The 26,741-nt window shown below is 41.8% G+C and overlaps 2 protein-coding genes across 10 annotated transcripts in view; both read left to right on the top strand.

Annotated features, from left to right (window-relative positions):
• The window catches only part of SUN1 (Sad1 and UNC84 domain containing 1), a 33,522-nt gene extending 20,306 nt beyond the window's left edge, over positions 1-13,216 (top strand). For 6 of the 9 annotated variants that reach the window (XM_048320406.1, XM_048320404.1, XM_048320410.1 and 3 more), the window contains 16 exons: positions 928-1,011; positions 1,328-1,438; positions 2,860-2,958; positions 3,607-3,700; positions 3,814-3,872; positions 5,050-5,195; positions 5,351-5,575; positions 6,065-6,151; positions 6,512-6,555; positions 7,479-7,614; positions 8,105-8,359; positions 8,879-8,963; positions 9,338-9,453; positions 9,932-10,099; positions 10,922-11,014; positions 11,444-13,216. In XM_048320406.1, the coding sequence (XP_048176363.1) occupies positions 928-1,011; positions 1,328-1,438; positions 2,860-2,958; positions 3,607-3,700; positions 3,814-3,872; positions 5,050-5,195; positions 5,351-5,575; positions 6,065-6,151; positions 6,512-6,555; positions 7,479-7,614; positions 8,105-8,359; positions 8,879-8,963; positions 9,338-9,453; positions 9,932-10,099; positions 10,922-11,014; positions 11,444-11,557 (1,916 nt within the window). In that variant the 3' untranslated portion in view covers positions 11,558-13,216. The remainder of the gene's footprint in view (positions 1-927; positions 1,012-1,327; positions 1,439-2,859; positions 2,959-3,606; positions 3,701-3,813; positions 3,873-5,049; positions 5,196-5,350; positions 5,576-6,064; positions 6,152-6,511; positions 6,556-7,478; positions 7,615-8,104; positions 8,360-8,878; positions 8,964-9,337; positions 9,454-9,931; positions 10,100-10,921; positions 11,015-11,443) is intronic. The other 3 variants (XM_048320408.1, XM_048320409.1, XM_048320412.1) reach the window with 3 other exon arrangements.
• Positions 13,217-13,806: 590 nt separating this feature from the next.
• On the top strand, positions 13,807-25,857 carry GET4 (guided entry of tail-anchored proteins factor 4). Its single transcript, XM_048320511.1, has 9 exons — positions 13,807-13,981; positions 18,275-18,353; positions 18,768-18,849; positions 19,158-19,307; positions 20,938-21,076; positions 22,894-23,034; positions 23,119-23,194; positions 23,374-23,446; positions 24,510-25,857. The coding sequence occupies exons 1-9, from the start codon at positions 13,824-13,826 to the stop codon at positions 24,596-24,598; spliced, it is 987 nt and encodes a 328-aa protein (XP_048176468.1). The 5' UTR covers positions 13,807-13,823; the 3' UTR covers positions 24,599-25,857.
• The last annotated feature ends 884 nt before the right edge of the window (positions 25,858-26,741 follow it).

Below are 26,741 nucleotides of genomic sequence, written 5' to 3' on the forward strand. Positions count from 1 at the left end.
TTCTTCTATAGTCTTTTGGCTGGCTCCTCTCTGTTTTTATTATTACCTCACTTGTACTACACTTTTCATACCTTTCCTCTGTTTTCTCAAGATTCCTTTATACAAGATCCACATGCTGATTTTTACTAGAAAGTGGTAGAGAGTAACTTTTTTAATTGAGAAACTTGATTTTTAAAAACTATGGTGATAGTGTCAAATTCTAATTTTTCAATGTCTTTAGGTCTCTCTTATCACCCTTAAATCTGCTGTGCACTTAAAGCTTGTTTAGATCTGTCTTGCAAAACTCAAACTGCTCTCATCACTCTGCACTACTTTAGAGCACATCTTGTTTTCCCTGAAAACATTCATTTCTTCTTTGGTGCTTTCTTTTCTATTATACCTGCTCTACAAGTGAAGTTAAATTGCCATAGACAGAAGGTAACTGATTTTTGCATGTGAGTAGAACTTTGCTCTCTTTCTTCTCTCTGCTCAGAGCCTTATAATTGCTAATGCTTTCTTCTCCTTCATGTAACAAGTTTGTTAAAATCAGCACAAATATGTAATGAATGGTTGACCCATTTGATGGAATGTTGGGAACAGGGTCTTACTGAATGAGGGTTGGTTGGGGTTTGAGGGTTTTTTGGGTTTGTTTTCTTTGTTTTGTTTTGGGGGTTTTTTGTTTGGTTGGGTTTTTTTGTTTTGTTTTTTTTAACAAGCTTTGCTCTCTGTAAAGAAGCAGAAAGATTTCTTTGAACCAATAGGCCCCCTGATATTTAAAGACAAAAGAATGATTGCACAGAGTAGGCTTCTTCTTCAGTCATTTTTCAGGTTTTCTGTGAGTAACCTGACTTTAATAGTGAACCAAGCCAGTTTAGCTAAAATCTGTGTATATGAAAGGCTTTGAACTTGAGAATTAGATTCCATGTGTGCTTTTTGAATGTGTTGCAGCTCACTCAGACTACTGTGGGAGCATGAATGTAAAGGAGTTCTACAGAGAAGATCGTCATCTTGGTGTGAATGAGGAATCAATATGTAAGTACAGTGATTAATGTTGTCTCAGCCTTGGGCTCTACAGCAGGTTGTTGCTGTAATAGTGGTATCAGACAGCCCCTGACACTATGGAAGCTACAAAGTAAATATTTGGTTTGCGACTTAGGTGTAGGGGGGGATGGTGATCCCCTGGTGTACTGTAGTCTTTCCCCCAGGAAGTTTCCTTCCCCTGAAGTTTGCTTAGCAGTTTTTGGGTTGATAGCTGATGATGTGAGATAGACTTGTTCCAGTTATCTTGTAACAATCTTGACTTGATCCTGGCTTTATCCCATTAATCAACTGTTACCACAACCAACAGGTGATGACTGTAAGGGGAAGAAACATCTTGAAATATACACCACAGACCACATGCAATCCTCATGGGCTAAAAGGGTAGCAAGGACCATTTGGCACACCTTTTCTTCTGCAGGTTGACTTGGACATTTTTGTTTGCTTTTATTTTGCATCGCAATCTCAAAATGTTAATCATACGTGCTTTGTGTTTGGGGGTTTTTTCCTTCCTTCATCTATCAAAGTAGGGTAAAAATGTGCCTAGACAACTAACTTCCTTAACACCTCTTCTGTCTGACTTCTTGCTCTGATTGATTGCTCTTCTTTTGCACAAGCGTGGCAGGCTGCTTACCTATTAGTGAAAACAAGGTGTAGGGTAACGTGCACCTCATCTGTTAAAAGGAACAAGTCAGATTGTTAATTTATTGCACTTAAGGGAGATTTGTATGCGTGATAGGTTGAAAAGCTGACTTTAAATGAAAGCAAGGTATGAGATACTCGTATGAAGGTTATTTGAATAAAGGGGTTTTAACATTTTATTTTTGTTCTAGTGATAGTCAATTTTTACAGGAATCTTATGTAGGGATAGAATCTACCCTGTGAGATGAGCGCTCCCTAGCTTGAATGACAGAGGCATCAAGGATCTGTTGAGTGTTCTTTATACAGCAAAGGAAAATGATTTGAGACACTTCAGTCACCTAAATGATTTGCAAAACATTGGGTTGGTATATCTATAATCCCTCAGATTAACCCAGACATATCTGCTAATCTAAAAATGTAGGATTATTTTCTAGACATATACTGTGTAGTTTGTTCTGTAGAAAGATTGGTCCTAGTCTTGGACATAGTAATTGTTGGCCTCAGCAGGCTTCAAGTTACAGCATTTTCTTACAGTGCATTTCTTACAGTGCATGTTACAGGGTGGGGGTGTTCGGTGGTGGCAGTTTTGTTCTCTTTAAGAGATACAAAACTGTCGTACTGAACATCCTTGGGAGCACACAGCTTAATGAAAATTGACTGCTTGTAACTTTCAGTAGGGAATATTTTCTATCAGTATTTCCTAGACATCAGTGGAATTTTAAATTTTTAATTGTTCTTGCTTCTCAACAGTAACCCAGATAATGAACTTGATACTTAATTTTGAACAAATAAGATGCTTTTAATGTTATGATGTTCTTAAAGCTTGCTTTTATGGTAGTACTCTTGCTATTCTCTGCTACACTTTGCATGGCATTGTTAGATAAACATGTTACAAAATGTAAACTTTGATTTTGGAAAAAATGATATTCTAATGGCACAGATGGTGTTCATTCTGTTTATCTCTGTCCATGAGAATTCAGTTTCTAAACTGTCTTGGTTTTACTTTACTTCATATTTATTAGCGGCTTGCTTTGCTTTAAAGTAGTGGAGAACCAAGTTTGAGATTACTGAAAGGTATGGTTTAAAATTCTGCAGAACATGGAATGGGCAGGGGGCTGAGTGTGTTCACTGCATGTACTGAAGAGAGACTTCATCTCCTTTGTGTCTGTTACCACATGGAGTTAATTTGTTACAATCCAGGTTACTTTATGCTTCACGTGTTGCGATCAGTGGGAGCAACGGGATGGCTTGTGTCACAGAAGGTGTTGTCTCTACTTTGGCTGGCCCTTCTTTCTCCAGGTTACTATTCTAATCCGTGTGTGTGTGCATTGCCTGTTCCTTTTGGCAAACTAGGGGACTCCAGGGACTTACACTAATTCAGCCTGCTTGTGCTGTAGCTTTTGCATCTTGAAATGCATGTGCTACTTTATTGACCAAAATACGCTTAATGAGAGGGTGTGTTTCTGTTCACAGGCATAACAGGAGACTAACCAGACTGTTTCATGAGGGAATGAGTATGTCAATAGCACTGAATATGGGGTGTCAGGTGTAATGGGGCGTGTTTGGTTTGGCAGTCACTTCCTATATTGGTATTCCTCTTACAAAAACTGCTGCTGCTAACCTGTGCATTTCCTGGAGCATACTGAGGTCTCCAGTGTGTGATAACTTGTGTTCAGACATTAATACTGAATTTCCAGCGAGGTAGCATTGTCATAACAAATGAGCACTTCATCTCCTTGCATGGCTGTTGATCTTGTTGAGTAGTTGATGTTACAATGCTGTCATACTTGGGATATCTAGCTGTTAATAAGCTGCATGCATTGCCTTATCCATGCATTTCTCCACTCTGCAAAGCGTTGTTGGCCACAGCTGCGTGTCCCTGTGCTTGGTTTCTTTGAACATGTGCTGCAGTAATTACATTTCACACTCCCACCTTTTGTCTTCTAGGGAGGGCAGCTTCTGGCATGTTCAGGTTGCTTAGAACTGGGTGGTATCAACTTGTTACTCTGATGTCTTTGCTCAAGGTGTTTCTTGTAAGAAGGTGTGTATCATTTGAAATTATTGTTTTGTGAGCAAGTTATTTACCCAGTTATAATATAAAAATTAATTATGGTAAATGTATTCTTTCTTGTAAACTTCCCTCTCTTTCTCTAGATGCCTTCCAAAGAACTACAGGTGGTTACTGTTTCTTATCCCACTCCTGTTTCTACTAGGTATGTCAATTGTTCACTTATAATACAAATCAGAGTGTGTACTACAGCTGTTCCAAAATAACATTTTTAGTTGATTTATGAAGAAGATGCAGAAGTGGAAAAAAGCAAGTTTGTTTGTGAACAGGGCAGTAATTCAAGCCTACAGGGTAGTGACAAGTCAGCAAGCTTTCTCCTTGTCCTGAAAGTAATATCATTGATTTAATTGCATAGAGCTCTTTAGAAAGAGTGGTTGAGTAAGTAAATGCACTGAAGTCCTTTCTTCTTTTCCTCCCATCGTAGGAGTAGCAATGAAAGAGTAGGCTGTGTACTGATTGCTTTGTCAGTCTCCATAAAAGTGTGGTTAAGTTTTTACAAACTCATCCTGTCTTTCCTTTGCTCTAGACTATGTTTTAGTTGCTTAAGATACTGCTGACTTTAGACTGGTTAGTAGACAGTGTTCCAGGCCAGCTGTCAACTTTGAAATTAAACAAATTAAGTTTGAAGTATTTACCAGAAGTGCTGAGCCATTTCTGAAAAGCAGTTTCATGTTTTTGTGAGTCTTACAAATTTGCAGCTATTTTGTGGAGAAGATGAAGCTGCTTGGAAACCTACAATGGGGATTCAAAGTCCTCTGTACAAGGGTGAACAAGGAAAGAATTTACCCTGTGTAGAAAAAGTTGCTACTTCCCACTAAGATATTGCAAAAATAAGTGTAATCTTGTGAAGTGCTATTTTATTTCCATGGAAGCCTAAGTTTCCTCCAACTTTTATTAGCTCTTATGCAATGTCATCTGTAGTAAGTGTATAATGCAACGTATTTTCTGTGGAGATAAAAAGCAGCACTTGCATCTGCCTTCAGAAAATGTGGCCTGTCTTAATCAGCAAATGTGATCAAGGTGCCAGGGAAGCAGTAGAACCAAGTTTAAGCTTGTACTGTGATTTATCTAAGTGCAAGTTCCCTGCCTCACAACTGTGTGAGTGGGACTGATGGATGTTCCCCAATATTTTTGAGTGTTTGATTTAAAAACGTTAAAGCTGACTCATGGTGATTTTTGTTTAGACTTGGAGTAGTGCCCGTTGTGTGGCACCTGCCTTGCAAACTGAAGGTAGCTGTGTCCTTAAAAAGACCATTTGTAGATGTAAGCAGTTGGAAGGGAGAATTCTTTTGAACACGTGTTGCTTTTTCTTTCTGTTCTAGGAATGTGGTTCTGGGGGCTTAATGGCTTCATTTCATTATTACCTCCATTGAACTGGACAAGAATTGACAGAATACAGAAAACAGATGATTCTGTTCATGTTCCTGAACCACAACATGATTCTTTTCATTCTGTGCAACCTCCAAAGGTGAGGGAGAACAGTCTAAGGAAGAACTTGCATATATTTAAGACCTCTTAACTCCCATGTCTTCAATATTTTTCAATAACTACTTATTGCACGAGAGTAATGTAAGTAAGTGTCTTGATTTTTTTATATATTAAAGCATTATCTTTATACTTCAGGATACCATAAATATCTTTGACTTTGGTCGCATAAGTGAGCTGGAAAAGCAAATGGCCTTCATGTCCGACAGATGCCATGACCATAACAAAGAATATAACAAAGTGATGAGCCTACTCCAGAATCTTCAAGATCAGGTTGCCACGATGAGTGACAGAAGTGAAACATTGAACTTAATAAAAAATGTCATGAGTCAGCATCTTGAAGATATGAAATTGGAGGAAAAGGTAAGACAGTCAGTTATTGATGTTTCCTGATACTGACTGAAGTTTTACTAATGCAATTTGACTGGAGGATTCTTTTTCTGCTCTAGAAATAACCAATAGGTAGTAAAGGCCAGGGAGTAGTTGAGGGCATTTGTTCCTCCTTTGCTACTGCTGACAAAGGATTGATTGCAGACAGGTGGCCTAAAGTACATTCCTACATTGCTGAAAAGCTGCTGGATTTATCCTGTTTCCATACAGATAAAGAAGACTATAGGAAGGGCTAGTGACAAAGCAGGGGTTTTGTGATAAACTTCCTGTGTATGGCCCCTACTACAGCTGAATCAGAGTTCTGGATTTATTACAGATTCTGTAATTTCTCACACTACCTGCAGGATAAATCACTTAAACATTCACAGAAAGGAATGAAAATTACACTTTGCAGAAGATATCAGTTATGGTATTTGTACTCCAAAAGAAAATACACCCCCTTTTTCTTCCCTCTTTTTTAAGACTGACTTCCTGGCTTTGCATAAAGAACATGAGTTGCGCATCCAGACGCTGGAAGACCTTCTTAGAAAACTCTCTGCTGAATCCAAGGTATTGAAAGTGAGCTTTGATGACTTGTTCTAATTGTAACCTGTTGATAAAACAGAGTAAGTTTTTTTATTTGCTGTCCCAAACAGCAGTCTGGCTGTTACAGGTCCCTAAGTCTCAAAACTTGTTTGTGTTTCTGCTCCCCCTTCTTGGAGAGGGTTTCATTCCAAGTTTAAAAATTATTCCCTTGACCAGTGAGGCAGGTTCTATTTGGAATGAAACATATTATACAGAGGCACAAACATTGTGAGCACAGTCCTGTACAGATGGTGCTAAAATTTATTTTCATATAACATTCTTTATCCTCTTTCTGTCACTTGAGTTTCTTTGTCTCTGATAAAACTTAACTTTTGTATTTTTTAGGACATCCAGAAGGAGCTTGACATAGCCAAATCAAAAACAGTGAGGTATAAGCACTTTTCAAATATATTTTGCTTTTTCACTCGTGATGCCAACTGACAGTGATTTGTGTGTTGTTCTTCCCAATATAACAATCCTTATCTTGTATCAGTTAACTGACCCTGAGAGTTTGTATTGTCAGCAAGAGCACTTCTGTCTTGTACTGCATTTCAGCTGTGATGCTGAACATCAGCACAGGACCCCCCTCTGGTGTGGGGCGCAACCCTACAACAACACTTTCACATAGTGGAGGAGAGTGAGGGACTTCTCGTCCTGTTATAAATGCATTAGAATTTTCCTTCAGATCATTTAGTGAAATATACAGTAACTGCTTTTGATGGGCTTTATATTTAAATTCTTAAATTGGATCAATTCTAATGTTTGTCTCTGTTTTTTGGCTTATTTGCCGAATTGCCATTTAAATTAGAATGAAATGTAAAATGGCCTTAGAATGATGGAGGAGACCTTTTTTCCATAGCACTCACTGGAGACTGATCTGTATTGAGCATATATGAGCTGCTGTTTGTAACTCAGCACTGCCTCTGGAGTTACTCTGGTTTGGGTGAGGTAGCCTGAAACTTGCTCTAACCAGTGGCAACGTCACACAAAAAAAGTTTGACTGGTTTGTCAGAAGCCCTTAAATTCCCCAAAGTCTGTATATGTTTGAGTTACCAGCTTGTCAGCCTGGTAATAATCTGAATTCATCACTGCTGGATTTTTCCATAACTTCAGAATACTTTGCTTTGAATACATTAATTCTAAGGATGCCTTAAGTAACATCTTCAAAGAGCTGCAGGTTCTGTGTGTATTGTGGTGAACAGTTGAGGTAGGAAAGCACTTTCTATTAGACAAGTATATTCTCACACCTTTGGAATTTGATGGAATGATTCCAACTGCTCTTTCCTAATGATTGACTCCTTGTTTTTGTCAGAGATGATGATCAATATAGTCTACTTGTGTCCAAAATTAAAAAGCTAGAACTAGAGCTGTCTTATATGAAATCGGAGCTGTTATCTGGGCAAAGTGTGAAGACGAGTTGTGAGAAAATGGATGTCATTCATGAAAAAGTAAGTTCTGCAACTTCTCTAACTGTCCCAGTAAAATTTGGTATTACTTGGTTTTGTTCACTAACTTTCTTGAAATGCACTGCAATCAGTAACATGGGGATAGTATTAATCTTACAGAATGACAGTGTTCTGTGTAGGGTTACTGTGAATTTTTCTGTTAGTGCATAACACTTGAATACACAGGAGTTCATGGCTTGTTTTCTACAATGGCAGGGGTTTGCTTGTAAGTCATGATGTAGTAGCAGTTCTCTGTACAGTTCTTTGCTGTTGATATATTTTGTTAACCCATGCAAATATGGAAAAGAAACTTATGTAAAAGTGAGTTAGGTTTGTTGTCTGAGAGTTGCTGTTAAAAGAATTTTAAGTTCCTTTGAAGCCTTTTAAAAGGTCTGACTGGAATGTAGCCAACAAAATAATACAGGATTATCAACTATGACTTAAATAATATTTGTAAAAACTAATAATTGTAATTGTTAATGGCTTCTACTAGGTAGATGCCCAGGTCAAAGAATCTGTCAAGCTAATGCTTTTTGGTGATCATCAAGAAGACTTTCCTGAATCACTTCTCCAGTGGCTTACCTCCAATTTTGTGAGCAAAAGTGATCTACAGACTTTGCTGCGGGATCTTGAGTTGCAGATCCTCAAGAATATTACTCTCCATATGTCTGTAACAAACCAAAAAGTAACATCTGAAGTAGTCACAAACGCTGTGACCAATGCAGGGATTTCTGGAATCACAGAAGCGGTGAGTGAGTTTTAAGGTCTCAAAAGTTCAACTGAAACTGGAAAGAGTTATTTCATGGGCATTTTGTGGAGCCTAACTGTCAACATAAATGTTAATGGTTTTAGGAGATGTCAGGAACATCAGCTGAAATGAGGAGGGCTGCAGAAAATGCTTTATTGAGTGTATTCTTACAGCATTGATTGTTGCCTGTTGTGAATATTTGCATTTTTTCAGAGTGTGTTATCTTGAAAATTGGAGAATTCCCAAGAAACAAGTATACCAAAGAAATGCAGCTCAGGGTCTTGGGAAGAATTTAAAGAAAGCAGCAGTCAAGATGCAGTATGAATTTGTATTCTAAGAGAGACAACTGTGCGTTAAAAGTGGCCTCTGTCTTAAAAGAGGCTTTCAAAGACTTTTGATGAAGTGCAGCATCTCAAAAAGATGCTTATAACTTCACAGATATATAGATATAAATTATTTTATCACTTGATCTTACTAAAACATTTCTCCTTCCATTGTCTTGTATGTGTACACCTATAGCAAGCACAGATTATTGTAAATAATGCACTGAAACTCTACTCTCAAGACAAGACTGGGATGGTGGATTTCGCCTTGGAATCTGGAGGTAAGTAGTGGAGGAAACACCATTTTTACTATCCATGCTTTTAGTAGTATTTACTAGAAATCTTAAAATTAAAAGAGTGTTTTCGTGTGTTGCCTGATCATCAGATGAGTGCAATCTGTGATGGTGTTTACAGGGCTGTGCATCAGCCTAGGTGTGCATGGACAGGGATAGAATAGTTCTCAACATGTCTACAACTGGGTAAGAAAGAAATGAAAAACCTTTAACCTGTTCTTAAAATAACACTGTACGTGATAGAAGCATTGTACCCCAGAAAATTATTAGGTCTTAACAATATCTGCTTTATATAAATCTCTGCCTTAATTACTCCTTCTTGAAGACTTTTATTTCTGCTAACCTGATCTATCTTTTTTGAGGTGGCAGCATACTGAGTACTCGCTGTTCTGAAACCTACGAGACCAAGACAGCATTAATTAGCCTCTTTGGAATTCCTCTGTGGTACTTCTCTCAGTCTCCCAGAGTGGTGATTCAGGTAATTAAAGGCCAAGTAAACAAATGCAGCAATGTTATTTTGTGTTAGTGGTTTGGATGGCTCTTGGGGTGCTGGTTGTATCTCTGTACTATATTGGGGGTGGAGGTACTCTGAACTATGTTCCCAAGAGTGGGATTCTCCTGGTAGTCCCTGGACACAGCCCTACTCTAGCAAAATTAAAACTCACAGGAAGCTTGGGTGGTGCACTGGACTTGTGCAAAGTGTGAGGGCTGGGAGGGTTCTTGTTGAGAAGTAATCTCTAAGGTAGGTCTTCAAAACACCACAGGTGGCTCAGGTGGATGTGGTGTCTTCGTGAAGAGTTCCACCAAGGAGATTATTCCTGTCCCTAAGAATTCAGAATTCATTACAACTCTTTATTACTCTCTATTTTTATTTTTTAAAAAATTATGAAATGCACTTGTAGCATTGTTTTTGTTGTTGTTTCCCACCTTGTTCTCTTCACCTTCCTTCTGTACAGCCGGACATGTATCCAGGAAACTGCTGGGCTTTCAAAGGATCACAGGGCTATCTTGTGGTGAGACTTTCCATGAAGATCTATCCAACTGCCTTTACATTGGAACACATACCAAAAACCCTTTCACCAACAGGAAATATCACCAGTGCTCCTAGAAATTTTTCAGTATATGTAAGTCTGTCTCTGAATTTAAGTTGACGTTTGTACGTAGAATATTTGTGTTACTTACCTTGGAAAATAGTAACTTCAGGGAGGATAGCTAAGAAGATGATAAACTGTTTCACTCATTGGTCTTAAAATGAGGTGGTCTTTAGGAGCTTTGAGAGTAGGAATAAGAAGTGTTGCAACTAATTTTGGGTGAGTTATTTCTTTACTCTTGCCTTAGAGAGTAGTAAACACTTTTGGAGGGAGATAATGTTTTTTTAGTTGGTCTAGTTCTTTCGTACACTTTGTTTCATTTTCCCTCCTGTTCTTTCTCTCTACACTCACTACCCCTCCCATTTTGTCTCTGCACCTTATCTGTTATGTGCCTTAAATAATTTTTTAAATTCATTTTACCCAGCAGCACAGTTGTGTAGGCAGGATTTTGGAACAGAGGAGACCACAGGCTACATCAGAGTGTAGTTACGATGGCTGAGAACTTTTTGTCAGGCTTTTCTAAATGCTTAAACAGTCACCTGCAAACATCTGAATCTTGGCATGAACCTTGGTGTTCTCTCATTGCTTGTCCTGAGCAGTATTGTATACTGCAGTAGGGGTTTAGCCATGGAAATTAAGAGGTTTGACCAAGAAAACATGTAAACAGCACAACTATTTACAGTGCAGGAAGCTGGAGTACAAGCTGTGCTTGGACTTTAAATTACATGGAAAACATTCTGATCCTGGCTTTACAGACCTCCAAGTGCTGTCTCTTGATAACTGCTATGTAGACATGCTTCTAGGTTGGGTTTGATTGGAAATATGATGGAAGCAAAAATCTTCATCTTGTTACAGGGTCTGGATGATGAATATCAAGAAGAAGGCAAGCTTCTAGGAGAGTATGTCTATGATCAAGAAGGAGAACCACTGCAGATGTTTCCAGTGATGGTAAGTCTGGATTGTAAGATTTAAAGTGTCAGAAGAAAATTACTTTTATTTTCTACACTTGCATGCAATGAGCAGCAAAGGGCAAAGGCCTTGTTCTCATTTGGGCGCTGTAGAACCTGGGGTAGAAGGTATCTACCTCTGCCTCAGCATCTACGGCCCAAATAGATGAGAGGGGAGGAAGGCTTGTTGCCCTCTGGCCACAAATGGTCAGAAGTTGCTAAACATGGGAAGAGTCTGTTCCATGCTGCTTCAGACTCACAAATAATTGTAAGGCAAGGAAGGTTCTGTTCAAAGGAACAGAAAAGTCCCAAGGCGTAACTTAGTTATTAATGACTGTTGGTACTTGCAGGAACCTAAGAAAGCTTCAGTTGCAGCTGTTTATACCAGAACCCTGACACTGGTTTGTGTGTTTGCTTTTTCCTTCTCCAGGAGAAAAATGAAGACGCATTCCAAATAGTGGAGCTGAGGATTTTCTCTAACTGGGGCCATGCAGAGTACACCTGCCTTTATCGGTTCAGAGTGCATGGGAAACCTGCCGAGTAATCCACACTACAGCTGGGGGTGGCTGCTTTGTACATTTTGTTCCTAATCTGTATATACTGGGAAGCCTACAACACTGGACTCTGTAAAGGACGAGGATGCAAGATACACACTGCAGAACTATTGATCCTCTGATAAAGGCAGAAGACTGTCAGCAGAAATGTATAAACCCTAATTTTTATTTGCTCTAAGGCTCAGCTTGTAATTGCCAGTTCGCTTCATATTTCTGTGTCCATGCTGAGAGAAATAATGCATGCAAACAGCTCTGGTTCATAAAGCCCAGTTGGCAAACAGGTAACACATATTTTATTACAAATGAATGTATAGGTTTTTTTTAAAGAATAAACCACACTTTCTGCAACTAGGAATCTGTTCTTTTTTAATCCAGGACTTGACTGCATACTTTTGCTAGCTTGGCACCATAAGCCAAAAACTGTGGTACATTTTGAACACCGACTGTGGCTAAAGGTGTCCTTCAGTTGACAGTTGGTTTTGACCTTTTTGGTGGATCCAAAAGGGCTTCTTTGCTACATGTTGAATATAATAACTACTACTGTCAGGGAAAGCTAACACAACCAAAACCAGTTTAAACACCAGCGACTGAGAATGCTTTACTGTAATTTGTGGCCGTGAATTGCTCTAAAAGTCAGGGATAACTTTAAGTAACTGAAGTTATTTTAAGGGTTTTTACCATGGCAACTCGGCCAGTTTGTTCTTTTTTTAGTGTCAATTCCAAATCGACCTTGATGTACTGACTGGCTCAGAGCTGATTGCTCAGTAACCTGCTAAATTGCTCAGTAAACACTGCTATACAGCAGTTGAACTACCTTAGTTTGTCAAAAGTGATCTCTTTGGGACAAGATTTCCTTAGACTGGTTGATTGTTATACTCCATAAATGTTGTACAGTGAGAATTCAGTGTGTGCAAAACAAGCCTGAAGTAATTCTTGCTGCGTCACATTTACAAGAGGGGTTTGAGCTCAGCGCTGGTGTGTGCAAACACAGGCATTCCTCATCCTCCCCACAAGCCTTAGTCGGGTACCAGATGAGTAGAGTTGCTCTTGGAAACAACATTTCCACGTAGAACAAGAAGAAACTGCTTATTGCTCCCTTTAGCCTTGCTGCTTTGAAGATCCTTTTTGGAAAAGATTCCTGAAATTTACTTGTATGCAGAATTTTTATCTTGCTGTTCTAGTGCATTTTGTAGTTCCACAGAACTGTTACCACATGGACCTGCTGACTGGTTTTCTGAATTGAGTTATGTATGTTGCACAACAGTCCTCGAATGTTCAAAATACAAAAGTCTCCATGTGAAGAACTGTTTTTCATTCAACCTGGAGACAGAACCTATGGCCTACGCAGAGGAGTAGATGACACGTGTACAGGTGTTTTCATATTATAGGTTACCTATTTAAAATTAGAATTATCCTGTATAAATTGAAATTAGGTAGCTGGGGGGGAATATTTTGAATAACACTAACTTATTTTTTAAAAAGCAAGATAGGACTTTGTGCAATGTATTTTTGTAAATGCTTTTCAAAATGTCTGTTATTCTTTGCTGCCTCCAAACTGACAAGATGCTATTGAGATGTTTAAATAAAGAGTTTTAATTTTTAAAAGTGCATGTAATACTTGAAGCAAGAAATAAAGCCTCTTTTCTGTATTTTTTTTTTTTTTATCAGCTGCTTAAATAAGTGAGGAAAGATTGTGATTTTAAAATTTCTCCGAGCTGGGGCAGGGGTGAGGAGATTTCACTCGGGCTTTTACAAGGGGCAGAGTTATAAAGCTTTAAGGGGTAGGTCCAGGAGCAGCGTGTGGCTGGTAGGTAAACATCACAGATGGAGATTTGGAAGAAAGGCACACCTGGGTCGCTGCGGGATGACTTTCAGCTGTGTGCAGGCTGGGGCGGGGTTGGTTTAATTCCTGTTCCCTTAGCCTTGCCTGTATCCCTGAGCCAGAGCAGTCCTGAGCCAGTCTTATTGCCTGCGCTCCATCAACCATTCCTTGATATATATATTTTATTATTATTCTGCAGTTTCCTGTGCTGTTGTGCGCTCCAGCTCCGGTCGTGTCCCGGCTCCGCTTCCCGGGGTTCCTCTACCGCCGCTACCGCTCCCCCGCCCGCCGGGCCGCTCGGGGCGCCGCGCGCAGCCGCGGGCTTTGAGCCTCGCGGGCCGCCGTCCGAACGGGCGGAAGCCGGGCAGCGGGGCGCCCGGGCTGGGTGCGCATGCGCCAGCCCCCCCCCGCCTCCCCTCCCGTCCTCCGCGCTGATGGCGGCGGCGATCATGGCGGCGGAGCAGGAAGCGGCGAAAGGCGGCGGCGGCAGGAACCGCGGCGGCGTGCAGCGCGTGGAGGGCAAGCTGCGCGCCAGCGTCGAGAAGGGCGACTACTACGAGGCGCACCAGATGTACCGGACGCTGTTCTTCAGGTAGGGCCGCGCCCGGGCCCGCCGCGCCGCCCCTCCCCCGCCCGGCCTTCCAGAGCCTTCCCACGCACTCTCCCCCGCTGCCGCCCGCCGCGCCCACGGCCGCTCCCCGTTGGCCGCCGCCCCTGCCCATCTCCGCGCCCCGCTCTCTGATTGGCCCGCGAGGGGGCGGGGTGGGGCGGGTGCGCGGCGCCGGCCCAAGCGAGGCCCGGGCCGGGCCGGAGGAGCGGCGGCTCCAGGCTCGGTCCGGCCCGGCCGCGTCACCTCCTTCAGCTCCGCCGGCTCGGTCAGCGGCTCGGGGTGGCGCGGGGAGCCGCTGCTCGCCGGCCCTTGGAGGCCAACCCCGACCCTAGCCCGGTCCCTGCCCCGCCGGCCCGGGCACCGTCCGGTGACGGGCGGGGGGTGTTGCGTCACACTGCCCAGAGGTCACGGGCAGAGCGCAATTTCGGCCCCCCGTTTCCCAGCGTCTCTCGGTGGCCCCACGTGCCGGGGAGGCCGAGTGAGGCCCCCCGCCCGGCGGGATGGGCTCGGGCTGTCCCCCCGGGTGTCCCCTGGCGCTCGGGTCGGGGCTCGCCCCAAGCCCCGGGGCCATCCTGGAGCTGAGCCCTGCGTAGCCGGTGCTTTGCCAGCTCAGTGTAAACGTCAGCTGGCTGCGTCGTGCCAGTCTCAGGGTTTGAAGGTTGATTGTTGCTGAGCCGGGACATGGGGCTACTTTGTTGCACGACACGGTCACCCTGGTGCCGCGGTCAGAAAGGGGCAGCTCTCAGATCGCCTGGAGCAGAGGAGCTTTTTAGAATAAATTCCACTTGGTGTAGTATTTGTGTACGTGACAGTGACTAAGTAGAGCAGGCCTGAGCGTTTATTCAGAAATGTTACTACTGCCTCTTTTGTTGTAAGAAAATAGTTTGTATTGCAAAGCATTTTTAGGCTTCATTTTTCGCATTTGCTGCGATTTGCAGGTGTCACCCTTTCTCTCATCAGCATTTAACATGTAGACTCTTGCTTGCAGGTGCACAGAATAAGATGTTTATTCTGAGGGCTTCCTCTGTTGGTCTCAGCTTTGGTGACTTGTGGTTCTGCTGGGAGAGGACAGGATGGAAAATTGGCTTCACAGAATCAATTAGGTTGGGAAAGACCTCTGAGGTCATCAGGGTCAATCTTTGGCTTATCACCTGTCAACTGGACAGTGGCACTAAATGCCACTCTGGTTGTTTCTTGAACCCTTCTAGGGAATGTGACTCCACCATCTGCCTGGGCAGCCAGGCCCAGTTCCAATGCTTGACCACCCCTTCTGTGAAGAAATTTCTCCTGAACCTCCCCTTAAAGCCTTTTCCTCTCATCCTGTCACTGGCTGCCTGGGAGAAGAGCATCTGGCTCCAACCTCCTTTCAGATGTTGTAGAGAGAAGGTTCCCCCCGAGCCTCCTTTTGTCCAAGCTGAGGCCCCCCAGCTCCCTCAGCTGCTCTTCATCAGACTCATGCTCTGGACCTTTCACCAGCTCCATTGCCTTTCTCTGGACATGTTCCAGCCTCTCAGTGTCTTTCCTAAAGTGAGAGATCCAAAACTGGACACCACCCTCCCTGCCCTGTGTCTTGTGTCTGCTGTCCTCAGACCTCATCTGTGTTAGGATGAGAACAGGCCTGTGAGTAAGCGCAGAGAAACAGCAGTCATGGAAGAAGTGGGGAAGAAAGTCCTTGGTGCATAATCCTACTTATGCTCCCAGTGCACGTCAGACAGCCTGCCCTGCCCTGCCCTGCCCTGCCCTGCCCTGTGTACCAGCATCATCACATTCAATCAGTTTGTTCTTCCATAACCCCTCTGATGGGATCAGCGAGGCACCATCCAGGCCTTAAGACTTAAATTGTATTTGAGAATAAGTCTAAATTTAAGACAAAGCCTGGCCTATTTTGTAGTAGGGATTATGTGATGTGGTGTCTGCAGTGGTGTGAGAAGTCTTGGCTCAGGAGGTCACTTCTCCTTCAGTCTTCTGGATGTATTAACTCACATACTCAAACCTCCCTGAATTAATTTGGAATCAAAGATCCTGCCTTTTCCATTTTAAATGCAAGTGAAAGGATGTGTTCAGTTAAATGAAATGGTGACATTTACATGGCTGGGTAGTGTTGTCAATCCTCTGTAAAATGTGATAAAAATCAGCATTTTTTCAGAGATGCATTAATGTGGATTGGGATTACATGAGCTCTGGAATTGTGATTGGGATAGCAAGTGCTTACTCCTTTTAAACACACGGGCCTGTAAAACATTTGTCTTGTCTGTCAGAGGGTAAACTGGAAATCCTGACTCAGTTTCATGCGCTGAGATGTATTTTAGAATGGAGGAGGGGAAGAAGTGGAGGAGGAAAGATTACCATAAGCCTGCCTCCTGCAGATGTATTATCCCTTGGTGATCCACAGAGCAGGTGGAAAGCTGCTGTTCCTGCCTAACCCTGAGCTCCCCCGAACACACCTGAGCTGGTGATGTTTGTTACTCCACAGGCTGGCTGGGCTGAATCTTTTCTCTTCATCATTTGGTAACTGAGTCACTCTTCAAAGTGTAACATCCTTGTTACATCCATTTCTATTTTCCTGATACTTGTAGGTCATTTTTCTGGTATAAATATTGTGTTCCAGGATTTTTCTTGTTCTAAATGCCATCTAGAGCAATGTCATCAATTATTATTTTTATTAAACAACTTTTCTAATCAAAGTTCTTTGAAAAACCCCAGCTCTTTAAAATGTATTTTATATTGTAAAATTGTTTTGAGCATCTTTTAGTATCTTTGTAATTATTCCCAGATTAGGAGCTTCCATATAGCATTGTGAATCTACTGGTAGTAGAATTTGTGGAAGGGGATCCACACTGAGTCCAACTCCTAGAAGCAAACCTGGATGGGAGCCCAGCTATAAAACGTTGGAGCTGCGGATTCATTTGACTCACATTTACCATGGTGATTGCAAGTCCAAGTTGTTGAGGATTATTCCAAAACACCACTTCCATTATTTCCGTTCTGTTTTGGATAAAAGACCTTGGGGTTTCTCAGAGTTGATGAGCAGATGGGAGGAGTGTCTCCTCCCTTGTTTGCTGTCTGTGTGATGTTACCAGTAGGGCCTGTCCTGGAGCTGTCACATGTGACAGGAATCTGGGACACAGCACAAGAGGTTTGGGATGCACTGCTCCCTCTGGTTGTCCCTCTGGTTAGTGTGACCCCCATGGCCACGCTGTCCTGCTGTCCCACCACCCCCTGACTGCTCCACCCCCAAAACCACCGACCCCTCTGTTACCCCATGGGCACTCTTGGGCTTTGGAACAGCCTGGGAGGCCTTGGGGCTTCCGGAGCAGAGGGGCTGCCCTGGCCCCAGGAACAGAAAGGGGTGACACGGGCACAGCCCAGCCAGGTGTGTCACAGAGGACAAACCAAACTCTGCAGGTGCTAAAGCAGCAGGGTAGGGCTGACGCTTATCTCTGCTGATATGAGCAAATCAGCCACTGAGAACACAGACTTTTTGAGTAGCAGTTAAGAAAAATGGAATTTGGAAACTCTGCCACCCCTAAACTGCTTTTATGGGAAATGCTGTGTTTATAATCTAGAGCTGTGACTCTCCAAGAGCTGTAGTTACTGACAGTGATATGCAGGAGGCTGCCATCACAGCTCTGTGCTAAGAGGTCCTGAGGTAACCACTGGCAGCAAATTCTTTCATGCCTTATTTCTTCATTAACTCTTAAGTGAGGAAGGTGGAAGGTGTGTTTTGAAGCATTATATTTTGTTTCTTTTGAGGTGTTGCATGGTGAATCTTGCTGGCTGTACTTAATCTTACTCTTGAACCCATGAGAGACGAGCTCCTTTTGTTAGCAGAGGACTAGGACAGGCTGATGTCCCCTGGCAGAGTTGTAGTGGTCAGAGAGACTTAGACCAGTGGAAAGGTCAGTGAGCTCTCCAGGAGGTATTCCAAAAATTGTTTCACTGGGATGGCTTTGGTAGAGACTCAGTGCGTTGGCATCTTTTGCTCAGGTGAAGTCCTGGGTTCATTCCCTTTTCTTGTTCCAGCCCCAAACAGATTTGTAGCTCTCCATTTTCATTCCTATATTCTTCATTTTATTCCATCAGGTCTGGAGCAGAAAACAAATTGCAACTTGCAATTCAAGCTACATCATTATTAAAACTAACCCGATTTAAAAATAAATCCCGTGTTATTATTTTAAATTTTAGCAATCTTTTAATCCTTTAAGTAAAAGTAACTTTAAGCATACACAACTAACTTAGTGGTAATTTTTATCACGGCTTTGGTATTTTTTTCAGGTATATGTCACAAGGAAAACATGCAGAAGCAAGAGAACTAATGTATTCAGGGGCTTTACTGTTCTTCAGTCATAACCAGGTAAGTCACTGGTTTTCTGTGTGTGGTTTGGGGGGCAAGGGGTTGTTACTCCCAAGATCATGAGAGATGAATGGTGAGTTCTCCGTGGTAAATGTTTGGGGTAATTGCTTTGTAATCTTTTGGTTTATCTCTTTGTTGAGCCTTTCTCCACAAAGAAGGATTATGCCAAGCTGGAACATGCAGCAGGAGTGTTTGTGAGCATCCAGACAATGCCTGTGTTCTGCTTTCCTGGAGGCTTCTCTTTGATGCCATCAAATTACTATAATTTTTTTATCAGAAAGGCTGAGACTTGATACTGTGCCATAGCTGTAGATGTTGATAAAAGCATTAAACCTGCTGCTGCCAAAATTCTTGTTGATGTTTCTTTTTATGCCCTGATACATTCATCACTGCCAGTGTATGTCTGTTTTGTAGCAAAACAGTGCTGCTGATCTGTCCATGCTGGTTTTGGAGTCTTTGGAGAAGTCGGATGCAAAAGTAGCAGAAGACCTTTTAGGTGAGGTGACCTTTGCTCTTAGTTTAATGGCATTTAGTTGTGCTTTCCCTTCACAGTGACTTGTTAATAGTCTCGAAAGCTGCAATCCTTTTTTGGATGCATTCCCAACATAGCTAAGGGTTACCTTCCCCATAGGAATGGACTGGGGGAAACTTTGTTAGAGAATAATGGGTTCCTGATGACTTTGTGGGCATGCTTGGAACTATCACAGCTGCCTGTCTTAAAGACAGATCTTAGATATGCATTAGAAGCAGCAGAGCATCTTATTTTTCTTAATGCTAAATATTTTTGAATCTTATTGCTTCTAGAAAACTTGGCTAAATTGTTTAGTTTAATGGATCCAAATTCTCCCGAAAGAGTGGCTTTCGTATCCAGAGCACTAAAATGGTCCAGTGGGGGATCAGGAAAACTTGGACATCCAAAATTACACCAGTTACTAGCTATTACCCTGTGGAAAGGTAAGAAAAATCAACTGGCATTTGTGTGTTTTCCTTTGAAAATGTTGAAAGCAAGATGTTATAAAAGATCTGCTCTGGGAATAATCTAAGGAAGCTGAGATGAAAATGATTGATCGAGTTCTGCTATTATCTGATTTTTGCATTAACGTCTTCTTAATGTTATTAACAGGGAAAGAAATGGGCCTGTAACTCTATATTAGTGCAAAATCCAAAACACAACTGCTGTAAGGCTCTCTAAAAGGCAGGTTGATCATTTAGACACTGAGGTAGTTCAGTTGTGTCATTAGAAGGAAAATTGCTGGGGAGCAAAGATGTTCTGTTGGCAAGTTTTTTTGTTTTTAAATCCTGGATAAACATGACAAAGACTGAAATACATCACCTGGCATCCAAAACAGTCTTTGGACTGTAATTAAGTACTTTTTGAGAAGTTGGCCAACAGGATTATTCCAAAATGAATGCTGTTGCCTTTGATTTATGAGCCATTTTATCACTTGGGATGGAATGTAAGAGAAACACAAAATGCTCCAAATAATTATTTTAATTGTGGATGGTAGCCAGTATTTACAGTTTTGTGTTCAAAACATAGCAAAGGTGATTGAGAACAGTTGAATACGTGCCATTTTTTCTGTGGTTTCTCCTGGATAACTGTGCAAGATGATTGTTTATTTTGCATTTTTCAGTAGCTGCCAAGTGATGACAGTGGTTTCATGTAACAACCCTGACCCAATACTGGTCAATGCTGCAGCCTCTCAGTGTGCCATAGGCAATTCCCCAGCTGCTCTCCTGGGATTTATGTTAGCCTGATGGCTGCTGCCAGCCAGAAAGGGAGGATTTTTCTTACAGCATTCAGGTTAGAGGCTGCTACAATTAAGATAAGAAACAGTTGCATTCTGAAAGTAAAAGTCCCCATTTTGTAGCCGCCTGCTCACTGTTCTCTTGAAGAGCAAAATGCCTACATTTTCTTAGTCTGTAGCTTTTTGAGTTTCATCACAAAAGGCTCAGATTTTTAAAACAAATCTCTTAAAAAAAGCTTTCAAATTCAAAAGATTAGCAGCTATCCAGTTTTGTCATTGCAGTGGTTTTGCACAATGCTTTGCTTCAGGTTCTGACAAATCACTGCCATTTCTTACACCATTTTTCCTGTATAACTGCTGTTCTGTTCAGCTTATGGAAATGATTTTAATTTTGATAGCAAGAGTGGGCTAAGCTAAAAATAGGAAAGGAAAGAAGGACTCTGAAGGTGCTGTTTGACTTCTTGGTGCACATGGTCTAATATGGAATTTCTTTATTCCTGTCCTAAACACTGATGATAGCACATCAAGTGTCAGCATTCCCTTAGGTAAAATGATATGACCGAAGTTCAAGCCAGCAGTAGCTGTAGTTGAGTAAACTGTATTTAACAGTTGTTCAATAGCAGTTGTTCAAATGTATTTAGGATAAAATTTATTATTATCTCCCTTTATAAATTGTCTGTAACTTACAGACTTTTTACTAGCTGTCTTGTTTACATACAACACCTGTAACTCTTGTTCTTTTACCAGCTAATAAAGTACAAGCCTAATAAATTTCTTTTTCCATGCAGGTACAATGATCTGACTTCTTAAAAGCCTTTTCCTTTTTCTTTTTCTAGAGCAAAACTATAGTGAATCTCGGTATCACTTCTTGCACTCCACAGATGGTGAGGGCTGTGCAAATATGCTGGTGGAATACTCCTCGTCCCGCGGATACCGCAGTGAGGTGGACATGTTTGTAGCTCAGGCAGTACTACAGTAGGTGTTAAACTTCTCTTGAAGCATTTTGCTGAGATGACATTATGTGTGGGACCAATCTAATTTAACCACACAGCCTTTGCAAAAGAAACTGTGAAACTGGCCAGAACAACAACAGGAGAAAACCGTCTGAAAACCGATGTGTTAAATTCGTCAGACTGGGGAGAGAAAAAATAAAAATACTAAGGTCAAAACCTGAATTATGTTAATTGCCTGAAGAATGAATGTAATCTGTTTAACTCTGAAAGCACAATTCTTAGCTTTGTTAACACTGCTTTATGTCTAGTTAGGGCTTATCTATATGTTCTTACAGAGACTGGCTGGACTCAAGCAGGCCTTATATTAACCTTTAGCTGAGAACTTGCTCTCCCTCAGGTCCTAAGAGACAACTTGTCATGGTCAGCCTGGATAAGGAGCAGCTTGATGGCTCTTGCCTTGACAGAGTTGCTGCTGGCTCTCATTTTTGGCATTTATTTTGTAGGAGGTGGGAATGCAAGCTATTACGTGCTTTTGCAGAGCTCATGTAGAATGAAGGTTGACAAAGCCAATTTTACTGTGTTTAATCAGCTGATGGCTTTCTTCAGGCAGGGAAAGCAGCTCATGGAGGAGTCTGAGGAGGAGGTGGAGACAGGACTGTGTGGCAGGGAGTCAGGGAGAGAGTAGGTGTTGGGGGAGAGGGAGGAGGTGAGAGCAAGTTTCTCTTTTGGCAGCAGTGAGCTGTCATGTCAGATTTGTCCTGCTTTATAGCTGGTTGCTATAGATTGCTGTGATTTTGAGAAATTAGCAAATCCTTTATGGAAATCCAGTGTATGCAGGACTCAAACCATTCTGTGGGGAGAAATTCTGTGGAGAAGTTAAGAGATTATTTTTTCAGTGTTTATACAGCACTTCTACCGCATCCTTTACTGGCCTGCATGTCAAATACTGTGTTAAATCCTCTTATATAGCAGTTTATTCTCTAATGAAATTAATTGCAGTTCCTTGCTAGCAGGGAGGCAAAACAGCCCCAAGCCCTTGCACATGTGAGGGTGCAGAATTAGGGGCCAGCCTGCCATCAAAAATGAGATGGCTTATGGCAGCCTTCCTAGTGCTTGCTGACAGCATTTGTCCCAGATAAAGCCTGTTAGGCCAATGGGACTTGCAGAGATTGCCAGTTAAATTAACTGAACCTGAACAAGGATTTGATCTGTTTGGGGGATCAATCTGTTGGGGACAAATGGCTTGGGAGCTCGAAGTACAGCTTTATTATGAGACTTTTAGGCATGTGTGTTAAGCTGTTAGTGGTCCTGATGCCACATTATGTTGAGGTGGAATAGAATGAGAGTCAACAAATACTGACAGATACATACTAAAGGGAGATGTGTTGGGGATGAATGGGTCTTTAATTCAGTTTTCACTGAATTTCAAGACTTGCTCAACATAGTAAACTCTGGGCCAGTAGATGTAATATCACGTTAATGTGAATTACAGGGTAGCCAGTCTTTCCACATTTTGATTAAATTGGTGCTCTCTTTCAGTAACCATCCTGTACAATCTGCTTAGATCCTGGTTAAACTCATTCTATTAATATTTAATGTCTGTTTTCCCTCCCAACCTGCCTATTCCACAGTGTGTTCTAGTAGTGATTTTCCCCTTCCTCAGCTGATGGCCAAACCGTCCCCAAGATGTACATCTCTACCAGTTGTGTTTTGCCATCAGTTCGAGCCTGAAATGGCCTCTATGCACAAGTGAAGTAGATTTTGGCTTCCCTTTTTCTGTGGTGAAAGCATTTCTCTGCCCTTTGTTTTTAACTTGCCCCGTTCTCTTTCCTTTTTCAGATTTCTCTGCTTAAAAAATAAGACCAGCGCATCAGTTGTTTTTACGACATACACACAGAAACATCCTTCAATAGAGAAGGGTCCACCCTTTGTGCAACCACTGCTAAACTTCATCTGGTTTCTGTTGTTGGCAGTTGATGGGTACAGTCTGATTTCTGTCGTGTTGTTCTTGGTTTCCTTTTCAGTTTTTAACTGAGATTACATTTTTGGTTGTTTCCTTTCTAGAGGAAAACTAACAGTATTTACAGTATTGTGTGAACAGTATCAACCTTCGCTGAAAAGAGACCCCATGTATAATGAGGTGAGTCACTCAGAAACAGGATTTAACTCTGTGAATTAGTGAAATCATGGCTGATTGTCTCCAGCTTTGTGACTTGTAGATAGGAGCTGGTGCTTTACCTTGTGTGGGTGGTTTCTGCCCATAGTATTTCCACCTGTAAATGAAGTAATTGACTTTTTTTTGGTCTTGTATCCCTACAGTACCTAGATAGAATAGGACAGCTTTTCTTCGGAGTTCCACCCAAGCAGACCTCGTCCTACGGGGGATTGCTAGGTAAGCTCTGCTTGTAGGTACCTCCAGACTTTGTTCAGTGACCTGGATAAAACATCTGTGTTGGAAACAGATAATTTATTCTAAGGAATTTATAATTCTTTTCATAGCCTGTAGGAACAGCCCCTGCTGTAGAATACAAGATTAATGGGTTGCATGTGGAATTAGTGTGGAATTAGTTTGGTGGAGCTTGTGGACTTTTCATCACTGAGAAGGGGAGAAGCACTAAAAAGACTCTTATGGTTAAGTTTTGACATTATGGTACAGCTTCCTAATGTAAAGAAGCATCTCACTGGTGTTAAAGCTTAATTTCCTCAGAGTTCAGTGTGATTTTTCTTAAATTAAGTATGGGGCTTTGGTAGGAATATAATCAGTGCTGATACAACATGAATGTGCCCAAAGAGAAAGTTCTGAAATTAATACTGCCCTTCTACAAGGACTGAAAGGGAATAGAGAAATTCAGCCCTCATTTCCTGGCTCTTGAGCAAAATGTGAATAAAATTGAATGTTTTCCCTGAGAACTAAGCTGCTTTGTTTGTAAACTGACTTGAAGCTTTACCTACAGTCAGTTCACTGATATCCAAAGTTTGATGAAAAACATGGACATCATGTTTTTACCATCTGTAATTTGCTTTTCAGCAATTCAGGCACCTTTAAATTGATGCCTGTGAGTTTCAGACAATTTTTTTTACAGCGTGGTGCAGACTGTGGCTGCTTTTTGAGAGTTTCACTGCTGGAGGTGTGTTTTTCCTCTTTTGGTTAGGGCCCTTTCCCTCTGAGGGTGCAACTATAGCACATAAATATGTGACTTTGGGTTTTTCCAGTGTATTCTTGGAGAAGGAACAGTATCAGTATTACAGCTAAGAGTGTACAGCTTCCCAAACCAATATTCTTAATGGAAACCAGTGTGGGATTACTGATGTCTTGCTGAGACTCTTTTACTTCAAAACTCTTGGGGTTTTTTTGTTACAGATATCTGTATCATAGCAGGATGGAAGATCAGTTAAAAGGTCTTGAGATGAGAATGTAAAATTAATGATTTTGACTGTCCTGTATTTTATTGTAGGTAATCTTTTAAACAGTCTGATGGGAACTGGGGAAGATGATGACACAGAAGATGGTCAGGAAGACAGCAGTCCTATCGAGCTCGACTGAATGTTGTTGTCATTGGGTGCCGTGTAAATCTGATGGTTCGATGACTCCAAAGACACTTTTGGAATTTGAATCCTGCAGTTGTTTCTTGGCTCCTAAAAGGGCTCCTCTGGTCTTTTAGAAATGGTTGCTGAAATGTTTATACTGTCGGTCTATATTATTTATGTAAAAAAAAAAAAGAAAGAAACCAACAAAAAGTAGCCGAACGAACCAATGGGAGCGGTTGTTAGTGGGGTTCCGATCCAGCGGCTGGGGACTGGTTAAACATAGCCTGTGGTTTCTGATGCAGTATTCCCTTTTGCACAGTCATTCAATAAAGCATAACCATGGGGCTTGTCCTTCACGGCCTACCCAATACTGTCTCTGTTCTGAGAAAGCCTCCTTGCCCTCTGCCCTCTTCCAAGGAAGATCTCCAAAGGCAGGGGGAGCAATTGAATAATTGATTTGCGAGGCTGGTGCCAAAAGTACTGCGAGACGAGCCAAGCAGCATAATTTGAGATGCACATCCAAGAGACATTGATACAAGAACTTGCTTCCACTGCCATGTGTAACGTGCACACCCTTCATACTGCCTGCCCCTCTCCCCAAGGCCAGGCTCTGGCTGAGCCCACACGTGTGTTTAGCCAATACTTCCTGAAAAGCACAAGGTTGAATTGCTCTTGAGTAAAAGCCCATCAGTGGAACGCAGGTAATTGGCTTCCAGGTGGATCTCTCTTGCCTAGGTATAAAAATTTGGCATCTAAAATACCTCCTGTGGCTCGTGGCTCTACTCCTTTGGAAGAGATCTTGCCAGTGTAAGTTCCCAGCTGTACGTGCAGGCGCCGGCGTTGCTGTGAGCGGAGCGGTTTGCCGTGGGCAGGGTATGTGTTTGAACTGGGCTGCATGGCAAGAAAAGGGATACTGCAGAGCTCCTGGTTCTTTATGATATATTTATTTTTCTTGGGTGATTTGATTCATTTAACACTTTCTGTTAAGAAAAGAATAAATCAATAAATAATGGAGTAACTTCACCCCCAGCAGTAGGCATAGCCATTCTCCATCTCCTCTGTAATGCAGCACAGTCTGGTACAGGGAACAGCTGAAAGGGTGGGGAAACGCTTTATTTTTTCACGATGAAAATAAAAAGGCTTAGATTAATAAACAGCAATCATGCATGGGGGAGGGATTAATACAAATTTATTGACTGTATGGAAAAAAAAAAGGCATTGACAGGAAGACTTTGTGTTAATTGTGAAATCTCAAATAAACACTTTATACCAGGATGTGCGATACTGCTGCTTTCTAAGAATTTCCCAAGCAGAGCTTTACTTTCCTTGCTATTTTTTTCACTCTGCATTTGACTGTGGGTCATTCAGCCCTCAGTGCTGCAGCTTCACCTCTGTGCACTAAAGGCAGAATTGTAGTGGAATATTGGAATGGCTGGAGCAGATGGGGATTGCTTTGCTGGGCAGCAAGTTAAGAGCTCCCTACCCAAGATGGTGCGGTAGACATTTAATAAATGATCTGGGACAGCAGCAGAGGTTTAGAACCACATCATTTCAGTGCCTTTGGCTGCCAGGAAGGTGCCTCTCAGGCAGTGTAAAGTGTCCACAGGTGTCCAGCACATCCCCTCCTGTGTCCTGTATGTATGACCCAGTGTGAGGTTGTTGGCTTCAGCTGTCTGCAGCCTCCAGCAGCCCCCAGTGTGAGCCCTGCATTTGCCCTGATCCCAAAACCCCAGCCCTGACAGGAGGGCAGTGCTCCAGTGCTGTGGACATACAAAATGTATAGTCAAAATGTATATTCAATAATTACAGCAGTATATATGTGTGTGTGTGTATAAAATATTTACCCAGGAATTTAAAGTACATGTATATGCACACACGTATAAACAGCCTTTTGTATAGCTCATGATTATATAATTGTATGGCATATAATTTCTAATATTCTTAAATTATTCTTAATTATACATGCACACAAAACAATTTTTACAGCTACCTGTAAACACAAACAAGGAGCCCAGTCTGTCCTCTCCCTGCTTCTGCCCTGCCTGGGTTGGTAAGTAGGTGTGAGTGACAGTGTGTGTGTAACATATAAATACTTTTAATAGAAGTTAAATATATAATTATAGTTATGCTTACACATGTGCATGCAGATATATGTATGT

Source organism: Corvus hawaiiensis, chromosome 16 (genome assembly GCF_020740725.1).
Source record: "Corvus hawaiiensis isolate bCorHaw1 chromosome 16, bCorHaw1.pri.cur, whole genome shotgun sequence".
In the NCBI taxonomy this organism is placed as follows: domain Eukaryota; kingdom Metazoa; phylum Chordata; class Aves; order Passeriformes; family Corvidae; genus Corvus; species Corvus hawaiiensis.